Below are 22,773 nucleotides of genomic sequence, written 5' to 3'. Positions count from 1 at the left end.
ATGCTAAGTGTATAAATACTTCGATATTGGTCCTAATCCACAGAGACTTGTAATATATGACCATTGACCACCATTTGGATGAGATCGATGACAGAAAACCAACTTTTAGTATTTATATTTCATCCAAATATTAAATATTGTGATATTACAATTCATTTCATATTGTTCTTTACTTATTATAAGATGAATGAAAAATATTTTTAGAAAAATCCGAGTAATACGAGGCATAATAACCATGCTATGATACCACCGTTGTAACGTCCCCGAATCGTTTTATGGCCAACCCGCCCAGAACAGCCCCGGAACGCTACTTTGGAATCAATCACCAACGATCTGACCGAGGTTCTAAAACCATGCTATTTCACAAAGTTTAATAAAAAGATTTATAAAGTTTATGGCTAGGCCTATCGCCAAAAAGATTTACCCATTTTTCTTAGTACATAAAACATACTTTTTCTTTACACAAATGCACAAAAAACTACTTTTCGAACTCCTATCGTCCAACACCCCCTTTAACTCCCCTCTACTAGTTACCTGCAAGACAAAATATTATCATAAGTAATCTAAGATTACTTAGTGAGTCTCAGGGGTCCCTGTAGAAGATTAGATTCCCTCCCCAACCCCAAATCACAAAGAATCAATCAAGCACCACACATCAATCAATCAAAGAAGCATGCAGAAGATAAAATGCCATAAAAAACCAAATGCAAGCAATCCGACAAAAATCAACTTGAATAAAAAGAAATAAATTTTAAACAAGTTTATTAGGGCCCAGACATGCTGCCTTTCGCAATTCCACCCCCACAATTACCGCATTACAACCACAAAGGCATGCAACCAGAATTTTCCTTCTTAAACTACACCGTCGTGTAGAAGCTCCGGCCATGGTAGCTAACCAAGAGTCTCTTCGAGCATTCAACATGCAACACAATACTTTCGTCTGGTGCATGTTGTAATTATCTAGGGCGAAGGTCAGACACATCCTTGTCTTAGTGTGCTTATGGCTGTTGGACCTCTTGTCACAACGCCACACACTAAGACCTTTTATTTATTGGTACTTAAATTTATAAGCCTTATAGAACTTATAAAACACTAAGTACCGCCACTTAACCTCAAATGCAATAGATAAAAATGCAGATCAACGATCATGCACTTGTTCTACCATGGAGCACATCCCTCACTTCGCCTCACATGCAATAGATTAGAAATGCGGATCAACGATCATGCACTTAATCTACCATGGAGCACATCCCACATTTAGCAACCAACCCAAAAATGCAAACTTCAAAAAAATTCACACCAGAAATACAAGAAAATGCAACTTTATGCACATGCAACTGACACTAGATCAAGTCGTTGACTCCGATCTAGTTCAGCTCAATGCTCCCTGAACTCACAGAATATCGAAGAAAACTACTGAAAACCGTTGGAATCCTTGGTAGCTTCAACTCCACTACGCAGATGCAACAGCTGATTGGCGACTCCCCAGACTTAGCGAAAACTCTTCAGAGCTTCGCTCTCTTCTCTCTCTCTCTCTCTCACTCTTAGCAGCCTTTGGTAAAATCTTCTTTTTCTCTCCTCTCCAAAATGAAGAGAAGAGTTGCTTATATAAAGGCTTGGGCGAGACACACTACTCCACAAGCAAATGGGTGAGGTGTCGGCTCTACATTCTTCACACATGTGGTGTTGACACCTCAGGGGGTGAGGTGTCAAGCCCACATTCTCCCAAGTTGCATGGCATCAAAGAATATTCTCCTCCACTCACTCTATTTCGATTAAATTAACACTTAGTGGAAAGTTCCACTTAGTGCTAATTTTTGTGATTATTTTAATCATTTAGTGGAAATTCTACTAACTCTTTTTTATCATTTAAATATTCTTTTTAGTGGGGTTCCTTCCCACACTCGCTTCCCGTCCAAGACACGGCTTTGTCCATTCGGCGTTCGCCTGGTACGTCCGTCTATTCCACGTACGTCTGGTATGTATGTCCGTCTATACGGCCATCTGATCTGTCTATCGTACATTTAGTTTTTCTTCGGACATTCCTTTGGCAATTCCTCTCTACTTTGTCTCCTCTCCCTTTTCAACTCCTTTCCAGGTTATTTCTTTAGAGAAATTTATTCTGTAGTGAGAGTCACTACATTCTCCCCCGCTTATTAGAATTTGCCCCGAATTCCAAAAGGATCTGATGGTCCCGCTTCATCTTCCTCGTCAGCAAATAACTTTGGCTACTTTGCTTGGAACTTTCCTTCATCTTCCCAGGTTGTGAGCTTTCGGTTTTGTTTTCCCCAAAACACTTGAATTTTAGGGATCTCCCGCTTCTTCAATTTCCGTACTCGGTGTTCGCCAATACACATCGGTCCTTTGGGGTATGTTAGGCTCGTCTTTAGTTCCTTGACCGGCTCCTCTATGATGGCATTAGGATCTGGCACATGTTTCTTAAGTTGGGACACATGAAAGACCTTATGCATGCACATCACTTCTGGCACAGTGAGGCGGTATGCTACTTCTCCAACCTTTTCTCGATCTGGTAAGGCCCTATGAACCTTACCGCAAGTTTTCCAGCTTTCCCAAAACGACCCTTTCCCTCTTGGGCTGTGATCTTTAAGTAAACCCTATCTTCAACTTCAAACTCCACTTCTCGCCTCTTCCAATCGACATACTTTTTCTGGCGATCTTGGGCCTCTTCATATTCTCGCGAATATACTTGATATTATCCGTCGTTTCGTCTATAACTCATGGTTGAAGCTTGTCCTTTCTCCTACCTCCATCCAGTAAAAAGGCGTTCGACATGGTCTTCCGTACATAGCCTCGAACGGAGACATGCCAATGCTCGAGTGATAACTGTTATTGTAGGAGAATTCAATCAAAGGTAGATTACCTTCCCAATCCGTAGACCAATCGAGTGCGCACAATCGAATCAAGTTTCGATAGTTCAGATGGTTCTTTCCATCTGACCATCCGTATCTAGATGGAAAGAAGTGCTCATAAAGACATTTGTCCCTAGTGCACGATGTAACTCTTGCCAAATGATAACCACTAGCATTTGGTACATCCAATCCTCTCAACTCTTCCGCAATTTTCTTCAGGTTTTCGTCCATTGGTTGCTCTTCTTGAATTCGTCATAACAGACTGGCTTGAGTTACGGCATGTAGTCCTAGCTTCTCGCTAGACTCTCCTTCTAAGGCCAGTAACCATACCTTTTTGAATTCCTCTGACAGAGCTTCCACATCTCTTTCCACGTCTACTTTGGCTTTCCGGCAACTCAAAGTATCTGCTACCACATTAGCTTTCCCCGGATGATATTGGATCTTTACATCATAATCCAAAATGAACTCCATCCACCTCCTTTGTCACAAATTGAGGTCGGGTTTCGTGAACAAGTATTTAAGACTTTGGTGATCGGTTAAGACCTGAACCGTCTCCCCGTACAAGTAGGATCTCCATATCCGTAAGCAAACACAACATCGGCCATTTCCAAATCGTGTGTAGGGTAGTTCTCCTCGTGCTTCCTAAGTTGTCTCAAGGCATACGAAATCACTTTTTCACCTTGCATCAAAACTCCTTCCACGCCAACTCTTGAGGCGTCTGTGTAAACTGAATAAGGTTGGTTTGGCTCTGGCAGGGTCAACACTGATGTTGTTGTTAAAGCTTCCTTCAACCTCTCAAATGCCTCTTGCACCTCGTCATTCCAAATAAATGGAACTCCCTTACCCGTAAGTCGTGTCAAGGGCTTAGCTATCGATGAAAACCCCTTAACGAACTTCCGATAATATCCTGCGAGACCTAAGGGACTCCTTACTTCCGTCACTGTTATAGTTTTTGGCCATTCTTGAATTGCAACAATCTTTTCTGGATCTGCTGATACCCCTTTCTCTAAAACTCGGTGGCCAAGATAACCAATCTCTCTTTGCCAAAACTTGCACTTGCTAAATTTAGCAAATAAACTTTGCTCCCTTAGTCGCTCCAAGACTTTCTTCAAATGCTCTTGGTGCTCCGCAGCACTCCGCGGCACTCTGAGAGTAAATGAGGATATCGTCTATGAATATTATCACAAACTGATCCAAGTAATCGTGAAATACCTCATTCATCAAGCGCATAAATGCTGTCGATGCATTAGTGAGACCAAAGGGCATCACCACGAACTCGTACTGGCCGTACTTTGTTCGAAACGCCGTCTTCATCACGTCTGGCTCATAGATCAAGATTTGGTGATAGCTGGAGGCTAAATCGATCTTTGAGAACCAACTTGCTCCTCTGAGTTGATCCAGCAACTCGTCTATCCGCGGTAGTAGGCACTTATCCTTGATAGTGATGTTGTTAATCCCACGGTATTCTATGCACAACCGCATACTCCCATCCTTCTTTTTGACAAACAATACTGGGGCTCCCCATGGTGATGAAATTGATCGAAGAAATCCCTTCTCTAGTGAATCCTCCAATTGTGCCTTGAGTTCAGCCAACTCGGCTGGCGCCATTCGGTATGGTGCCTTGGCAATCGGGGTGGCTTCCGGTTCCAAATTAATGTGAAAAGGATGACTCCTTGGTGGTGGTAATCCTTCCAAGGGTCTGAACACATCCTCATAGTCCGTGACTATGTCAATATCTTCGACCTTCAGGTCTTCAGTGTTGTCTCCTCCAACAGCATTTAGGGTGACCAGATACACACTCTCTTCCTCAATTGAGTTCCCAACTCTTAGCGCTGATGCGAAATAGGCTCCTTTGCTAGGACTGATTGCACAAAAGATTAGAGGTGTCCTCCCTCTTCTCTCCATAATAACTCTGCTTTTGCTGCAGTCAAGATGAGCTTCGTATCCTGACAGCCAGTCCATTCCAAGAATGACTTCGAATCTCTCCAAAGGCATTACTAACAGATTTGCAGGAAGACTCACGTCTAGAATAACCACTGACACTTCTCTCAGCATTCTTCGGGTCTTCAATGGTGATTGATTCCCATCGGTGTGAACAATCACATTAACTTCTTCCTCAAACCCATTCTCAAACTGCCCAACCACATCGGGAGTCACAAAACTGTTGGTTGCTCCCGAATCGAACTATACATGCGTGGGGTTAACACCCACCAGTAATGTTCCTAATGCATAAATAAATAAATATGCATGCAATAACCAAAACGCAAGCACACAACACATAATCACACAATAAGGAGTAAGAACCTAGACAAACTTGTTATGGGACCCTTCAGAGATCCTAAGGGTTTGGCTGGTTCTATCCTAAGGCATTAACATTAGTTGGGATTGCTTGCTTCTTGGCTTGGGGTTCCTTAGCCGTTGACGTTGTCGCAGCTCGGTTGGGAGGTTGGGCGTTTGGCTAGGTCGGCTTCAAAGGACATGAGGTCGCGTAGTGGCTCGTTTCTCCGCAAAAGAAACATGTGAAAATTGCAAGTTTGGGAGACTTGGTTTCTACGAGGGTTGGACAGGATCGGACAAAGTGTCCGACCTGTTGCACATGTAATATCCCCTTGGATCCATGGTAACCGATGTGTGTCCACCTTGATTCACAATCATACCACCCTTGCAACGGTTGTTATTCTGATTTTGGTTGATCTCTTGGTTTTTCTTGCGAAAATTCATCACCTTTCTCGGTGACACACCTTCCTTCTTCTTTTCTCGAAGCATCTTAATTTTCTCCAACTCAATCCCTTCTTCCACACAGACAGCTCTCTACTCGAGCTCAGAAACACTTGCATAAGTTACGGTTTGTAGCCTGCTTGAAATCTCTGGTCGAAGTCCCTTCATGAATCTTCGAACCATTGAGGCTTCATCATCATTTCCATTGTACAAGTACTTTCGAAGTCTTGTAAAGATTTGACCATAAACCCGTACACTCTTATCTCCTTTCTCCAAGCTTATAAACTGTTCCTCCAAACGATCACGAGATTTAGGAGGGAAATACTTAAGCTCAAACTCCTTCTTGAATGTTTCCCATGTTACGGTTATGTATCGATAGTGTGATGCTACCATTTCCCATCATGCTATTGCATCTTACGGTTACGTATCCGCCTTCAATACTCCACTGGACATTCAGATGTCTCAAAATGCATATCCAAATTGTGTAACCACCTGTCCGCTTGCACCGTGTTTGTTTCTCCTTTGAATTTCCGAACACCTAGGTCCTTCATCATCTTACTAGCTTCACAAAAGGTCCCATTGGCGTGTCTTCTAGAGGGTCTCCCCGGTTTTGTTGTCGTTGTTGCTGTTGTATCATGTGCGTCAATAAAGTCTGTATCATTGCAAGATTTTGTTGTGTCTCGGACGTTTGCTGTCCTCCAGTGTTTCCTTCTTGGTTTCCTCGATTTCCTCTCGGCATTGCTGCATTCGGATATGCAGGAAATGGTCAACGGGTGTGTATGGTTGAGCTCGTGGATACGTGTTCTCCGGCGTATCACATCTCATCGATCCCCACGGGAGTACCTCGGTGTATCTCCAGGATTATCAAAATGACACATGTCACTCGCGTTTGGTGCATGAAAATCTCGAGCAGCACCATAGCTTGGCTCGTCATCAATATACAGACCCCATTCCTCCGCCCTAAGTGGTTGACCCCAACTCTCCTCATGATCGAACGGTTCACTCCAGTTCTCTTCTTGCTCTGGTGAAGAGTCTCTCGATCCAGTTCTCCCTGAACCTCGACCAGACATCTACAACCATTGATAGCAAGGTAACTTAATCCCATCTACCTAAATGCTGAACGAACCAGAATTCCTAAGTGCCCTTATGCGACAATTTGACTCGAAAAATATTTTTAGAAAAAATACGAGTAATGCGAGGCATCATAACCATGCTCTGATACCACTGTTGTAACACCCCCAAACCGTCCTATGGCCAACCCGCCCAGAACAGCCCCGGAACGCTACTTTGGAAACAATCACCAACGACCCGGCCGAGGTTCTAAAACCCATTTATCGCCTTGGCCAATCCATCAGTGATGTTTCCACCGCGTTAGCCACCACTTAGGCTTGCCAACCCTCGTGACGCCCAAGCGTTGAGCCAACCCGGACTAGGTCATTATCAGTCATTACTCGTATTCGAATATAAAACTGAATCTTTCATTTAATAAAAATATTTCGCAAAGTTTAATAAAAAGATTTATAAAGTTTATGGCCAGGCCTATCGCCAAAAAGATTTACACATTTTTCTTAGTACATAAAACATACTTTTTCTTTACACAAATGCACAAAAAAATACTTTTCGGGCTCCTATCGTCCAACACCCCCTCTAACTCCCCTCTACTGGTTACCTGCAGGACAAAATATTATCATAAGTAATCTAAGATTACTTAGTGAGTCTCAGGGGTCCTTGCAGAAGATTAGGTTCCCTCCCCAACCCCAAATCACAAGGAATCAATCAAACACCACAGATCAATGTGCACTGACGGTGGGTCTTCTATCAATTCCGGTGACGATGAGGACCCTTCGGCTCATGGTTCTTCATTCATAACTGGTTGTATTTTCCTGGCGAAGCTATTAGACGAAATCAAGGGGGCAGTGGAGAGGAGAAGAATCTGCGAGATACTGATGGTAAGAGCTCTACCAGAGGTGTAGCTACGCGGAATGGAAGAGGGAGATTCATGACGAGGAATGATAGAAGAAGGTTGTTAGATCTGGACACTGGAGATTCTGGAGGTTTCAAGGGATCGGTTTCAATAGGAAAGGTTGTACTGACCCGTATCAAGGATTATGGACTGGATACGAAAAACGCGTACGAAGGACGCGAAGATACCTCAAAAAGATGGAGGAAAGAAAATCTCAAGGATCGACCCAAGTGACTTGTGAAAGAAGTTACCAAGTCGAGAAACATCTAATGGCCAAGGAACGGACGTGAACCTTGGGCCATCAAGGGTGTTCGATGTCGAATGATTGGGCACATCGTCAAAACGACTGAAGGATGGATAAGGAGGAGGATGGCTACGAAAAAATAGAGGGGAAGACATAAATGGTCCATAAAAATATAATGGCCATGTACCAGATAACCGGCCAATGTACCGCGGGACCGTGGATGGGACGGACACGGTACGTGCCAAGTACATGCGGGGCGTACAAGCCGAATGGAGGAAAGTAGACGGGCCCGAACAAGGACACCGTATGTGAGGTACGAGTGGGTCGGAAAAGGGACAAGGAACCTTGTATTGCGGATAAGTGCGGGATGTACTTGGTACGCAAGAGAGACGCGGGAAGGGAGAAGGAAGTGGAAGAGTCTCTGCATGGGACGCCTAAGCCACATGTCACCATCTCAAGGCTCCTCCGCCAGTGAGTATGATACACGCGCGCGTGGAAGGAGAGTGAGCCAAATGCATGCAAAAATCATGCCACTTGTCAAACAAAAATCGCCACTTGCCTAAGCCAAGAAATCGACCAAAGGGGGTATAAATACACCCCTTCGCTCTTCATTTGCGACCAAACCTCTCTCAAACACCAAAGTTCTGCCATTTTTTTCTCTCAACTCTTTCGGAGAAGAAATTTCTTGATCTTGAGCTAAGAGGAGGAAGAAGAGAAGATCTCGTTGAAGATTAGGTGAAGCCCAATCGGCCAAAGGTCTTTAAGCTAAGGTGTGGTGAAGCCCAATCGGCCAAAGGTCTTTAAGCTAAGGTGTGGTGAAGCCCAATCGGCCAAAGGTCTTTAAGCTAAGGTGAGTTGTGGATCTTGCTTGTGGGAGGTGCATTAGCTCTCAAGCTCTTGCATCGGCACTTGTGTGTTGCATTTGTTCCTTGTTGCATGTAGATCTAGAAGATTACATGTAGTCAAGAGGGGATTTAAGGGGTTTTATGCCTTCTTGGGGAAGAAGTGCATTTTTAAAAATCAGCTGCAAGTGTGAAATGCTTTGCTTGCTAGATTTTGGGGGTTTTGAGATTATTTGAGGGTTGGAAAATATTTTAAAAATCAACTGCAAGTGTAAAATGCCTTGCATGTTTGATTTGGAGTTTTCTCGATCACGGGGATCGATGGAAAAATTAGTAAGAAATTTTCTTACTTAATTTTGGGTCATGTGAAGTCATGCATGTTAAGATAATTATTTATTTAATTTTGCATGAATTTTTTAAGAGGTTAGATCCTTGTAGACTTGATGGGAAAGATCAATTCATGAGATGGGTGATTTTTGGAGAGGCCATGCGAGAATCTCCAAGGGTGGAAAAAGCCGCATGTGTGCCCCAAAATTTAGGAATTAACCTCATGAGTTTGATAGAAGAATCAGTCTACAGGATGAGTGATTTTTGGTGAGTTCATGCGAGAATCTCCAAGGGTGGAAAGAGCCGCATGTGTGCCCAAAAATTTAGAAATTATTCTCATGGGAGAAATAATTTTTATAAGACATGCGAGAATCTCCAGGAAAGAACCGCATGCATGTGAATAAATGTGGAGAAAATGCTTCCATGCATAAATTGAGTTAGGGGTTCTAAACCAAAAATTATTTGGTAAGAATATTTTCCATGGGGGATAAATATTTGGGGATGGGTGCATGATTAGGGTTGCATGCATGTTTATTTATTTTTTAAGTTGCATGATGTTTTCTTGCTGCTTAAGTCCACGTGTGTGGTGTTGTTATAATCTTGCTTGATTGCTTGCTTGTATTGCTTGTTTTCTTGCTTGATTGTGTGTTGAGTTTTGTGCTTAATTCTTGTGTCGGTAGACTTAGAGTTAAGTGCTTGTCCTAGCTAGTCCGCGAGTTAAACTTCTCGATTCTTAGCTAGATGTCGATCTCTGTTCCTGACATGTGATATGGATGTCTGGTGAGCTAATCTAGAGGGATCTCATGGTAGGACTATTTGGTGTCTAGCTAGCTACTAGCCCAACCGCTGCATGACGATGCGGCCTTGAATATCCGGTTGTTTACTTGGGGGTAACAACGCGGAGGATATGAGTGTGTCCAGTTGGTTGTCTTTGTGGTATCAATGCGGAAGAGTGTTGGGTCGGAACAGAGGATCGAAGGGCCCTAGGTTGTTGTGGTGTTTTCCTAGGATGTTGTTTCCCTAGGTTGATGTGGTGTTTCCNAGTTGTGGATCTTGCTTGTGGGAGGTGCATTAGCTCTCAAGCTCTTGCATCGGCACTTGTGTGTTGCATTTGTTCCTTGTTGCATGTAGATCTAGAAGATTACATGTAGTCAAGAGGGGATTTAAGGGGTTTTATGCCTTCTTGGGGAAGAAGTGCATTTTTAAAAATCAGCTGCAAGTGTGAAATGCTTTGCTTGCTAGATTTTGGGGGTTTTGAGATTATTTGAGGGTTGGAAAATATTTTAAAAATCAACTGCAAGTGTAAAATGCCTTGCATGTTTGATTTGGAGTTTTCTCGATCACGGGGATCGATGGAAAAATTAGTAAGAAATTTTCTTACTTAATTTTGGGTCATGTGAAGTCATGCATGTTAAGATAATTATTTATTTAATTTTGCATGAATTTTTTAAGAGGTTAGATCCTTGTAGACTTGATGGGAAAGATCAATTCATGAGATGGGTGATTTTTGGAGAGGCCATGCGAGAATCTCCAAGGGTGGAAAAAGCCGCATGTGTGCCCCAAAATTTAGGAATTAACCTCATGAGTTTGATAGAAGAATCAGTCTACAGGATGAGTGATTTTTGGTGAGTTCATGCGAGAATCTCCAAGGGTGGAAAGAGCCGCATGTGTGCCCAAAAATTTAGAAATTATTCTCATGGGAGAAATAATTTTTATAAGACATGCGAGAATCTCCAGGAAAGAACCGCATGCATGTGAATAAATGTGGAGAAAATGCTTCCATGCATAAATTGAGTTAGGGGTTCTAAACCAAAAATTATTTGGTAAGAATATTTTCCATGGGGGATAAATATTTGGGGATGGGTGCATGATTAGGGTTGCATGCATGTTTATTTATTTTTTAAGTTGCATGATGTTTTCTTGCTGCTTAAGTCCACGTGTGTGGTGTTGTTATAATCTTGCTTGATTGCTTGCTTGTATTGCTTGTTTTCTTGCTTGATTGTGTGTTGAGTTTTGTGCTTAATTCTTGTGTCGGTAGACTTAGAGTTAAGTGCTTGTCCTAGCTAGTCCGCGAGTTAAACTTCTCGATTCTTAGCTAGATGTCGATCTCTGTTCCTGACATGTGATATGGATGTCTGGTGAGCTAATCTAGAGGGATCTCATGGTAGGACTATTTGGTGTCTAGCTAGCTACTAGCCCAACCGCTGCATGACGATGCGGCCTTGAATATCCGGTTGTTTACTTGGGGGTAACAACGCGGAGGATATGAGTGTGTCCAGTTGGTTGTCTTTGTGGTATCAATGCGGAAGAGTGTTGGGTCGGAACAGAGGATCGAAGGGCCCTAGGTTGTTGTGGTGTTTTCCTAGGATGTTGTTTCCCTAGGTTGATGTGGTGTTTCCCTAGGATGTCTTGGTGGTTCCCTAGGTTGATTGTATATCCCTAGGATGTGTATTGGTTGATTAAGTCATTGCGTGGATGCCTGACTGTGAGAAGTCTAGGGTGGTAAAGTTTAACTTGATGCACCACTAGCATTAACCACCCTAGTTTTGTACGGGTGTTGTGGCGTGGATGCCAAGTTAGAGTCAAGGTCAAGACAAGTCGTGTCTTGATTGTTCCTAGACTTGATTGTGACTGTTTTTTTGTTTGCCTGCTTGTTTATGCTTCTGCATTGCGTGCTTTGATTGATTGTTGGTTGTTTGGGATAGTTGGATAGGATAAGATAACATGTTAGAGGGGTGATAGCATGTTAGAGGGTTGTCCAACTCACTGAGTAATCTTAGATTACTCATCCTTCTCCACAATTGTTTTTCTTGCAGGGAAATTAAGTGGGTAGAGTTGGACTTAAGAAACCCGTAGGATGTTTTCGTGGTTTGCTGCAAAATCTATGTTTTCTTTGCATATATTTTTTTTTTTTTCGAAATGGATCCAACTGTTTTAATTTCGTGTTTTGTTGATTAGTAAACATTATACTTAAGTAATAAATCGAATTATTTTCATATATATATATATATATATATATATGTTTGGACAAGCGAAAATGGTACGGTCTAGTCCGGACCAGCACAATGCCGTGTGTGTTCCAAGGGTTGAAAAATCTAAGGGACGTATGAAGCGGGTAAGCGGCGGCCAGTGGAATGGCTGGGGAACCTAATTCGTTGGTAGAACCTCGGCCGGATCGCATGCAGTTGTCCTCTATCATTATCTCTGGGCCGGTCCGCGGTTTTTCCGGCGGATAGGACGGTTCGGGGTCGTCACAGAGGTAGTCTCCGATCCGGCGAAGCTAAGCCACCGTCGAAGGTCTTTTTATCTACTTCTACTGCCACTCTCTCTCACGACCAAGCAAGAAACCTCCTCGACAAATAAAAGATTGGTTCTCTTCCTCCTTCTCAAAACGGTTATACGGTGGCGGGATGGCAACGGATCTTGAATCACTATCTTTGTTCGGCTAATGTCGTCCAGGCTCATCGGAAGTCCTGTTCCGGTGAGAATTCGCATATATTTGGAAGGCGGCTGCAACGTGTTCGACGTGTGCAGATTAGGGTTTGAATGACCGATATAGTTTGGTTTGTGAACCCGATCGATTTTATTTTCCAACGGTTTAGTTCGATTTGATGTATATGAATTAAACTCTTAGGAATTTATATGGGCTACTCTAGAAATAGCCCTTTGCACATATATTTTTATAAATTAAATACCCATTAACAAAAAAAAAGAACCGTGTCATAGAATGTTGTTTGCGTAAAAGTTTTATCGTAATCATTTTATTTTAAATACAAATGTCATTATAAGAAATTGTTTACATCAAACATCTTCTATTAAAGCAAAAAACAAGTGTGAAATATTAAAAGTTATGGAAGCCCAACTTTTAAGGTCGTAACAAAGACCAACTCAACTCCATGCATGTGCGTGCGTGTCTAGAATATTTCGAGTCTTTATTTTTATTATCTATGTTTAACTTATTTTAATCTACAATAATTAAAAATATTATAAGAGTTTTGGGTTTTATGTGTGCTCTAATAAAGAAAAAGAAAAAAATAATTAGTTTGAAAAAAATTCTATAATTTCAGACTAACGAAGATTTTGGATCAAAATATCAAACATTTTCTATTTAAAGATAATATAATTTTATTAAATGCCATAAAATGTCTAATTATATAAGTACTATAGTTACATGATGTATAATTCTAATTGCAATGGTCAGTGATTTACAAAGACAGCTAAAGTCAATGATACATTGAATATTGATGAAGTGATATATAAATATACTAGAAAGTATCCCACGTGATGCGTGGTTTATGTATGCCTTATTAACTTGAAATTAAAAAATGAAGTTTCTATTCAATTATATATGAAATTTACAGATGTAATTGTTAATATATGTCTTGAAAAATAATATTCATAATACTACGGTTCAACTACAATTTATAATATATATATGTAATATATTGTTTCATAAAAGGGTCAAGTTGAAGTACATATTACTAAATATTTTTGATTACAATATATTGTTGAAATTATTTAAACAGTATATTACTATAGTAATAAGACCATTACTTATAGCAAAGTCAACTATATATGATATTTTCGTTAAATAGTTAAGATAAATTATAAATTATAATTTTTTCTTTTTGAAAAATAAAAAACTGATAAGTAGTCTAGGAAAAAAAAAAGATCTTACTTAATTATTTTGATAGATAATTTTATGTTGTCCTATATATTAATTTTATTGTCATAATCTAAAAGTAATAGTTAACAAAAAAATATTTTTATATATGATAAGTCAATTTTAAAATAATTTTTAAACGATATCACAAAACAAATATTTTATAATATAAGTTTAACCAGTTTTATAAAAAATCATTGAAAAGAAAACTGTGTGAAATTTAATATATTTTCTATATATTGTCTCTATTTCTAATCATTTGAATATAAATAGTATAATTAACAATAAATTAATTTTCGAAATTATTATTTTCTGTTATATCATAGGGTGATAAAGCAATTATGGTATGATATCATTATGTTTTTTTAAGTACATATGTTTTAAAGACAATCAAACTGTAACTTATAAATTACTATTAAATACAAATTTGAGTTGTCTCTTTAATACAATATATATGATTATTGAATATAATGTGAGTTTTTTCTATATTACAAAATCTTTTATATTTTTAAATTAGTCTATTATAAATTAATTTGGTTTCAGTTTTTACTTTGAAATGTATGAAACTATTTTATAGTAATAGGACAATTAGTTACAGCAAAGTTAATTAAATTTTGTCTGTTCGTTAAATAATTAAGATAAATTAATTTATTTATAATTTGGTTTTTTTTGGAAAAAAAAACTGATAAGTATTCTAAGAAAAAAAGGTGTAAGACCTTACTTTGATAGATAAATTATGTTGTCTTATATATTAATTTTATTTTCATATATAAAAGTAATAGTTAACAACAAATAATTTTATAATATGATAAGTCAATTTTAAAATAATTTATTGATACGATATCACAAAACAAATATCTTATACTCTAAGCTAAGTCTAATTAATTTTTATAAAATTCATGAAAATAAAAATGTGTCAAATTTAATATAAATATGTTTTTCTTCTATAAATTGTCTCTATTTCTAATTACTTTAAAATAAATAGTATAATTAACAATAAATTAATTTTGAAACTATTGTTTTCTGTTATTTCATGGGGGAGATAAAACAATTATGTTATGATACCATTTTTTTTTAGTACATATGTTTTAAAGACAGTCAAACTGTAACTTATAGAATATTATTAAATACAAATTTGAGTTGTGTCTTTAATACATTATATATGATTATTGAATATAATATGATATATGTATATATATATATATATATATATATATATATATTAGAAAATCTTCTGTATTTTTAAATTAGTCTATCATAAATTAATTTGGTTTCAGTTTTTACTTTAAAAATATGAAACTATTTTCTATTCTTATTTGGTTTTAATTTGTTTATATTTTTTAGTTGGGTTGATCAGTATTTTTTTTTAAGTTCTATGGTGTATGATTTCGTTATGAAATATATTAGATGCTAAAACTAAAAAATGGAAGGAATATATTTTTTGTAACAATGTTGAAAAAATTTCCAAGAAAACAAACTATACAACAATTATCTTATTTTAACAAACTATACACCACATAAGATACAAATAAAATAAAGTCAAATAAAACAAAATAGTATGTTAAATTTAAAATTAACCAGAATGATATGTGTCACAAAAGTAGAGTGTCAAATGTCACACTGTTAAGCAAAGTTAGAAAAAACCTTCTCTTATATAATAAGATTTAAATGGTCAAATTGGCCTTCGGTTGGCTACTCTACAAACGTGTAACATGAATAAGATACTACAGAATTGTCGACAAAAAATAAGATTCAAGTCGCATTCAATTGAGTTTGTCTTTTCTTTCCCCATCCAACAATGTTTTCAGATTCACAAGTACGAGATGAGAGACACGAAAATATGAGATATCTTAGTGTACAACATTGTTATTTCATTGTGTGTAAAATATGAGATATGTTGACCATATAAAATTGAACATTGTAGTTCCTAATGCTGAAAAATAAATGAAATCATAACTTCAGTTTTCAAGGGTCAACGTTCATGGAGTAAAAGAAAAGAGAGTCACAATAGCTTGCTACGGCCTACGGTTTGGTACGTACGTAGACTAAATTTGGCTGGCTGGGAGGAGAACTTAATAAAGAGAATGACCATGTTCATGGTATAGAGAACTTATATGACCATTCACTGAAAATTCACAAAATAAGTTCTTAATATATACTAATAAAGCCATTCACTGAAGATTTACAAAAATCTTGATATACTACTAACAGGGGGCCAGAGCCGTGCCTTGATTAGCAACAAATGATTATTTTTTCTTAGCTAGTCGCGGTCCTTTCCTCTGCGATGACAAAATTTGATACAAAACGTTTTCTAGCACAAAATTTGACATAAAAATGTAAGAATAAAGTTAACGTGAAGAAAATATCTAAAATAACCGAATAGGGTATATTATATACAAAATGATTGAAACTTTTTAAATGGTATAACAATTAACTAATACATGTCATCAATATTAAAAGGCCAACGATCTCTCTCTCCCTCTCTCAGAGTTGTTATATAAAACGACCGAGGAGGACGACGTGAATAAACAAATTACATCAAACGAGAAAATCGACAAAAAACTAGTATATTTTAACACAAAGTTATGGCTCCTCATTAATAGTGCCACTTGTTGCTAAAGAAAAGGGGACTTTGTGTTCTGTCGTTTCCCTAAAGTCAAGGTGTTGTTTTGGATTTTCTTTTCCGAAACAGAAAAAAAGAAACAAAAGGAGAGGAAGAAGATGAAGTGTTTTCGAAACATAAGATCGATATTCATGCACGCGGATGGTGTGGATTTAATACTGATGGGACTAGGTTTATTCGGAGCTATCGGTGATGGCGTCATCACTCCTATAATATTTTTCATCACCGGCCTGCTACTGAATGACATTGGTGGTTCCTCATTAGGAGATAAAACCTTCATGCATGCCATCATAAAGGTTTTTCTCTCCTCTTTACTCTATTTTCTTTGTTTGTGGTCTTAGCAAGAACTGATATACTCAAATTAAACTCGAGATATACTCTCTCAAATTAAGAGGTCACTGTAATACTTAGAGGTCGAATTCCACAAGGACTCAAGATCAAACACAATAAATTATAGAGTTTAATGATTACGCTAAACAAGTTAATTTGAATTTGAAATAACTATGCAAAGTATTAAATAAAAGCTGTTGTCAATTCAGAAGATCAAAAAGCTAAGCCTAGAGAATTTCTCAGGAAATTATAAATTATCAAATCAAGAAATAATTAGGATTCAAGCAATTAAGAACAGATCTATAACTCTAAACACCTTTGTAAAATATATAAGTTCTCACTGCAAGTATTATCTAAATTTAAAACCAGAAAATCCAAATCTCTTTGCAAAATTCTAGGTAATAAATCAGCTTTAAAAATAAGTTTAGATTGTTCACAAAATCACTAAATCAAATCTCTTTGCAAGAAGTAATTTTGCTCATCAAAAGGTTTTATCAGGAAAATCAATTATATTCTCATATCAATTTATTTTCCTAAAGTATTAATTCTACGTGATCAATCAAGAATTAAAGTGAAGAACAACCTAAGATGAAGATCTAGAAAGATAATGAATCCTAAATAAACAGATCTAATAAATCATAAAATCCCTGTGAAAAACCCNTTTACTCTATTTTCTTTGTTTGTGGTCTTAGCAAGAACTGATATACTCAAATTAAACTCGAGATATACTCTCTCAAATTAAGAGGTCACTGTAATACTTAGAGGTCGAATTCCACAAGGACTCAAGATCAAACACAATAAATTATAGAGTTTAATGATTACGCTAAACAAGTTAATTTGAATTTGAAATAACTATGCAAAGTATTAAATAAAAGCTGTTGTCAATTCAGAAGATCAAAAAGCTAAGCCTAGAGAATTTCTCAGGAAATTATAAATTATCAAATCAAGAAATAATTAGGATTCAAGCAATTAAGAACAGATCTATAACTCTAAACACCTTTGTAAAATATATAAGTTCTCAATGCAAATATTATCTAAATTTAAAACCAGAAAATCCAAATCTCTTTGCAAAATTCTAGGTAATAAATCAGCTTTAAAAATAAGTTTAGATTGTTCACAAAATCACTAAATCAAATCTCTTTGCAAGAAGTAATTTTGCTCATCAAAAGGTTTTATCAGGAAAATCAATTATATTCTCATATCAATTTATTTTCCTAAAGTATTAATTCTACGTGATCAATCAAGAATTAAAGTGAAGAACAACCTAAGATGAAGATCTAGAAAGATAATGAATCCTAAATAAACAGATCTAATAAATCATAAAATCCCTGTGAAAAACCCTGAACCTAACAAGCAAACTACTCAGACATATTCAATGAAGAACAAAACATAATTCTGAATAATAAGCAATTGAAATTAAAAGAGTAAAGAGGGAGTTTATGAATTCTTCTCTCAAAGCAGTTCAGATCTCTCTCCGAAAAGCTCTCACACGGTTGCAGAAAATAAAACTTGCTAGAAAATAACTTAAGGGTTTCTAAAACCTAAAAATACTATTTATATGTCCAAAAACACGTCAGAGACTAATGATGCAAATATGAAAAACTTTGGGGCAGATTTGTAAAATTTCCAAAACTTGCTTCTCTCTCGGCTAAACATGGTGACGATCGATGCTAAGGCAATGTCGATCGACACTCGCATCCTTCCTCGGCTCCAAGTTCTCTTCCTTAGCTGAATTGCTCCAAAATCCCTTCTAATTGCTCCATTTTGCTCTTTTCATGCCAAAATCCTAGAAACCTTGTTAAGACTCTAAAACATCCTACAAAACAAATCAAAAGACTCTAAAAAAAACTCCTAATATCATGGTTAAAAACCATAAAAACCATGATATATCAAGAACAAATGACGATATGTGTTTACATATAAACATATATTTATGTTAGGAATTATGAGAGTTGTGTATACTTAATTCTAATATATAAAATATATAGATCATAATGTATCTTCGACTTTTTGGTACACGTTGGGTAATTAACAGAATGCTGTAGCTTTGCTTTATGTCGCTTGCGCATCTTGGGTGATATGTTTCGTTGGTAAGTCTTTTAGATAGTGTTTTATTCTTTTTGTAAACAAAGAAAATTAAATTTAGTTCATTTCGAAGTAATTAATTTTAATTTGTGGATGGTTTTCCATATACAAACAAAACAGAAGGGTATTGCTGGACAAGGACATGGGAGAGACAAGCATCAAGAGTGAGAGGGAAGTACTTAAGAGCAGTGTTAAGACAAGATGTGAGTTACTTTGATCTTAATGTTACAAGCACTTCTGACGTTATCACCAGTGTCTCCAGTGACACTCTTCTCATCCAAGACGTCCTTAGTGAAAAGGTTGTAACCTATATATCTCTATATCCTAAAGTACTAATTATTATTGCTTCTTTTAGTGTAAAGGTCTCACAAGTGAAATTTGTTTATATATTTCAAACAGTTACCAAACTTTTTGATGAATGCATCAGCGTTTGTGGCAAGCTACATCGTGAGTTTCATCATGTTGTGGAGACTCACAATCGTAGGCTTCCCGTTCTTTATCCTCCTCTTGATCCCTGGACTGATGTGCGGACGAGCCCTTATCAGCATCTCGAGAAAAATACGCGAAGAGTACACTGACGCCGGTTCTATTGCCGAGCAAGCTATCTCGTTGGTGCGAACCGTCTATGCATTTGGTAGTGAGAGAAAGATGGTAGCAAAATTCTCAGCTGCAATTCAAGGCTCAGTGAACCTAGGGTTGAGACAAGGACTAGCTAAAGGAATCGCCATTGGGAGCAATGGTATAAGTTATGCAATTTGGGGGTTCATGACTTGGTATGGAAGTCAGATGGTTATGTACCATGGCGCTAAAGGCGGTACTTTCTTCGCAGTCATCATTTGCATCACCTCTGGTGGCACGTAAGTATTCATGTCTAAGGCTTTTTGATTTATCTTATTGTAGTTTTGATCTTTGGTATCTTATTTTGGGTAGATCACTTGGTCGAGGCTTGTCGAATCTCAAAGAATTCTCAGAGGCAGTTGTAGCGGTGGAAAGGATTGTCAAAGTGATAAACAGAGTTCCTGACATTGATTCAGAGAACCTAGAAGGTCAAATTCTTGAGAAAATTAAAGGAGAAGTCCAGTTTAAGAATGTGAAGTTCATGTACCCATCTAGACCCGAGACCCCAATCTTTAATGTTTTTCAGTGGAAGAATGTGAAGAAGTTGACGAGGAAGAAGAAGAAAAAGAGTATAACGAAGAACCAGACGGTAAAAGTAACGATGACAATTACCACAAAATTTGATGATGAAAATGACAAGAAAAAATATGAAGAATAAGAAAACATGGAATACAAAACACGAAAACATAGGTCATAGCGATCAATTAAATATGAAAACGAGTTAAATTCATAATGATAAAATTGTTCCGTTTTTCTGGTGGTCAAAAAAATTGTTTAGGATATGTGAGGTCATCAGTTTGATTCGCCTCACCTCGACGTCGAGTTAAATTCATAATTTTATTTTATTTTATTTTATAACACAACTGATTTTATATTTTTAAAAAATGTGTATGTGAAATTTAATTTTTATCCTTAATACTAATTTAAATTTTTTATAAAATAATATTTTATTACTGTCATCAATTATATATAATTTTCATCAAAATATATCAACTAAACTCACGCGTAGCGTGGGTTCAAAACCTAGTGAAACATAATAATAGATAGTATATATGAACAAAGGAAAATAAGATATAGTTAACTGATAAACCGGGATAGAGCTTAATAAGAGAGAAGATGAATAAAGAATGAATAATATTATTTGACCAAAAAAAATGAATAATATTAATCAAATTAATTTGGTGATTTATTTAATTATATTTCAAATTTGAAGAAAGAAAGGAATATAACAATTTAGTATCTGAGTGTACAGAAGTGCTGTTGTGATTCTTGCAGCTACAGAAAGTATTTGTTGAACAATTTGTCATCATTGTAATGAAAAAAAATACGACTATATGAAATTAACGAACATAACTATAGCATAGGGAATGGAATTGCTGGAAGTGTTTATTTAATGTCGCAACAAGAAAAAAAAAAAAGAAAGAGACCAAAACCAAAAAAGAAAGACCAAATACAACGCATGTATGTGTAAATCTATATAAATGACTGACTAAATAACATAAGAGCATCCACAGTGGTAAAGATACAATAAATCTCTCAAATATAAAAACAAAGAGGTGGGATTCTCGTTGATTTTCAAATGAGAATCGATACTACTATCTCTCTCCTTCTTTTGATTATTTTTTATTTTAATATTAGTAGAAACTCCGAGAGAGACTACCATTGTGGATACTCTAACTATAGCATACGGAATGACTGACCATAGAATTTCAAAGATACTAAAAATATAATTAAAACCATTATAATTAATTGAGTAAACAACAACAAGCACACACTTTATTATATAAAATTTTATAATATATTTTGAATTTTACATCCCCTCAAACCCGGATATGTTATATGGTTTTGTTTCAAAAAGCACTCTTAATTACCAGGGATCTCTAAGCTTTTGCTAGAAATCTTTACCAATTGAGCATAAGATAAACTAGTTTTTCTTTAGATGTGTTAGGTATTCAAAGTATTATAAAAAAGTATTAAATCTAAAGTTATAAAAAAATATAGGGTTTTCTGCAGAAATAAAGAAAAAAATAAAAAAGGAAAATATAGGAAAAATCCTCCAAATACCATTGTTTACTAATATAAAGGGCAAATCAATCTAACTAAGTCTAATTTAACCAGTAATATAATCTTCAGTCTCCACTTTCAATTTTTTTTTCAAAAAATTATGACAAATAAAATGGAAACATCCGTGAAACGTAGCTAATTATCTATTTTAGAATTTTAAAACACTGTTTCCCAAGAAAACAAATTTAAAACAGTAATGAATATGACCGTATAAACTCTTCGATAAATAGTTATATTGTACATTAAATTCGATTTAGTAGGCTTGATATGCTGGTGAATAAAAATTATTAATTTTTTTTATATAATACTCATATAAGCGTTATATATATATATATATATATATATGATACATGGACACTATATGCAAGAAGTAAGATCCATTATTGTAGTTGTAGTGGTCAGTATTCAATCTAAATTGATGTTATTCAATTATAGCATGTTGTTATATAAAGACAGCTTAAGTCAATGGTAAATTGATGACACATGTGCCGATGAGCGTAAGATATCCCTATTGTTTCTCTTTTTAGCAAATTAATTGTTTCTGGTAGATAAGATATTTTACTCTTCTTTAAATAAGTTTCCCATGTTGGACACCATCTTTACCAATTCAACAGTCCATTATAAAAGTGTTTCTAACTCGTTATATAGTTGGGGAAAGAACCATTCGAAAATTGAGGGGTCACATAGTTGGTGTTTTGTCATTAATATTGGTTTAATATCCTAATCCTTAATAAAATCATGTTCTTTGTATGCAATAAAAATATTTTTTAGAAAAATATTAATGGTCGACTACAAGTGCTTTGATTTTTAAAAAATACATTTTTTAAGACTTTAAATCAATAATTGTTTTTCTTAAAGTTTACCATAATAACTAACTAATAATGCATAAAATTAAATGATTTTTTTGGGGGTAATTTACATATATTAGCAATATGGTGAGTTTTTTTAACCAATTTTGGTCAAAGTCAAATATATTTTCCACACATTAGCCATTTGAAAAATTATTGACAAAAATGTCCATGCACTACAAAAAAAATAGTTGATTGCATCATTTAAATAGTATCACAAATGTAAATGATATTAATTTAAATGACTTATTGATAAATGATGCATAATATGTGGTTTAGTATCAATTGTAATTATTGATGTGGTAATGGAATAATTTGACATCAGTTCAATAAAAGTGACACAAATTTATTTTAACTTGCATCACTTCAAAAATATTTAACAAAAATATAAATTTACATCACTTAATATAATGATGCAAATTAAATCTCAATTAATAAATGATACAAAATTGATCTCATAATAAAATATTATTAAAACAATAAATCAATATACCACAAATCATTTCCATAAATTAATAATTATAAACATATATTTTTTGTTTGGATTCCAGATGTGGTTTTAATATTTAAAATACCGA

General features: G+C 36.1%; 1 protein-coding gene across 1 annotated transcript; it reads left to right on the top strand.

Annotated features, from left to right (window-relative positions):
* On the top strand, nucleotides 16,260-19,857 carry LOC104780075 (ABC transporter B family member 22-like; the record flags this gene model as incomplete). Its single annotated transcript, XM_010504532.2, has 5 exons — nucleotides 16,260-16,546; nucleotides 18,616-18,670; nucleotides 18,786-18,964; nucleotides 19,065-19,522; nucleotides 19,596-19,857. Coding segments are annotated over exons 1-5 (1,152 nt in total), but the record flags the coding sequence as incomplete, so codon positions are not given.

The sequence above is a fragment of the Camelina sativa genome, chromosome 4 (genome assembly GCF_000633955.1).
Source record: "Camelina sativa cultivar DH55 chromosome 4, Cs, whole genome shotgun sequence".
NCBI classification, from domain to species: domain Eukaryota; kingdom Viridiplantae; phylum Streptophyta; class Magnoliopsida; order Brassicales; family Brassicaceae; genus Camelina; species Camelina sativa.
This window is presented reverse-complemented; position numbering and strand designations above follow the sequence as displayed.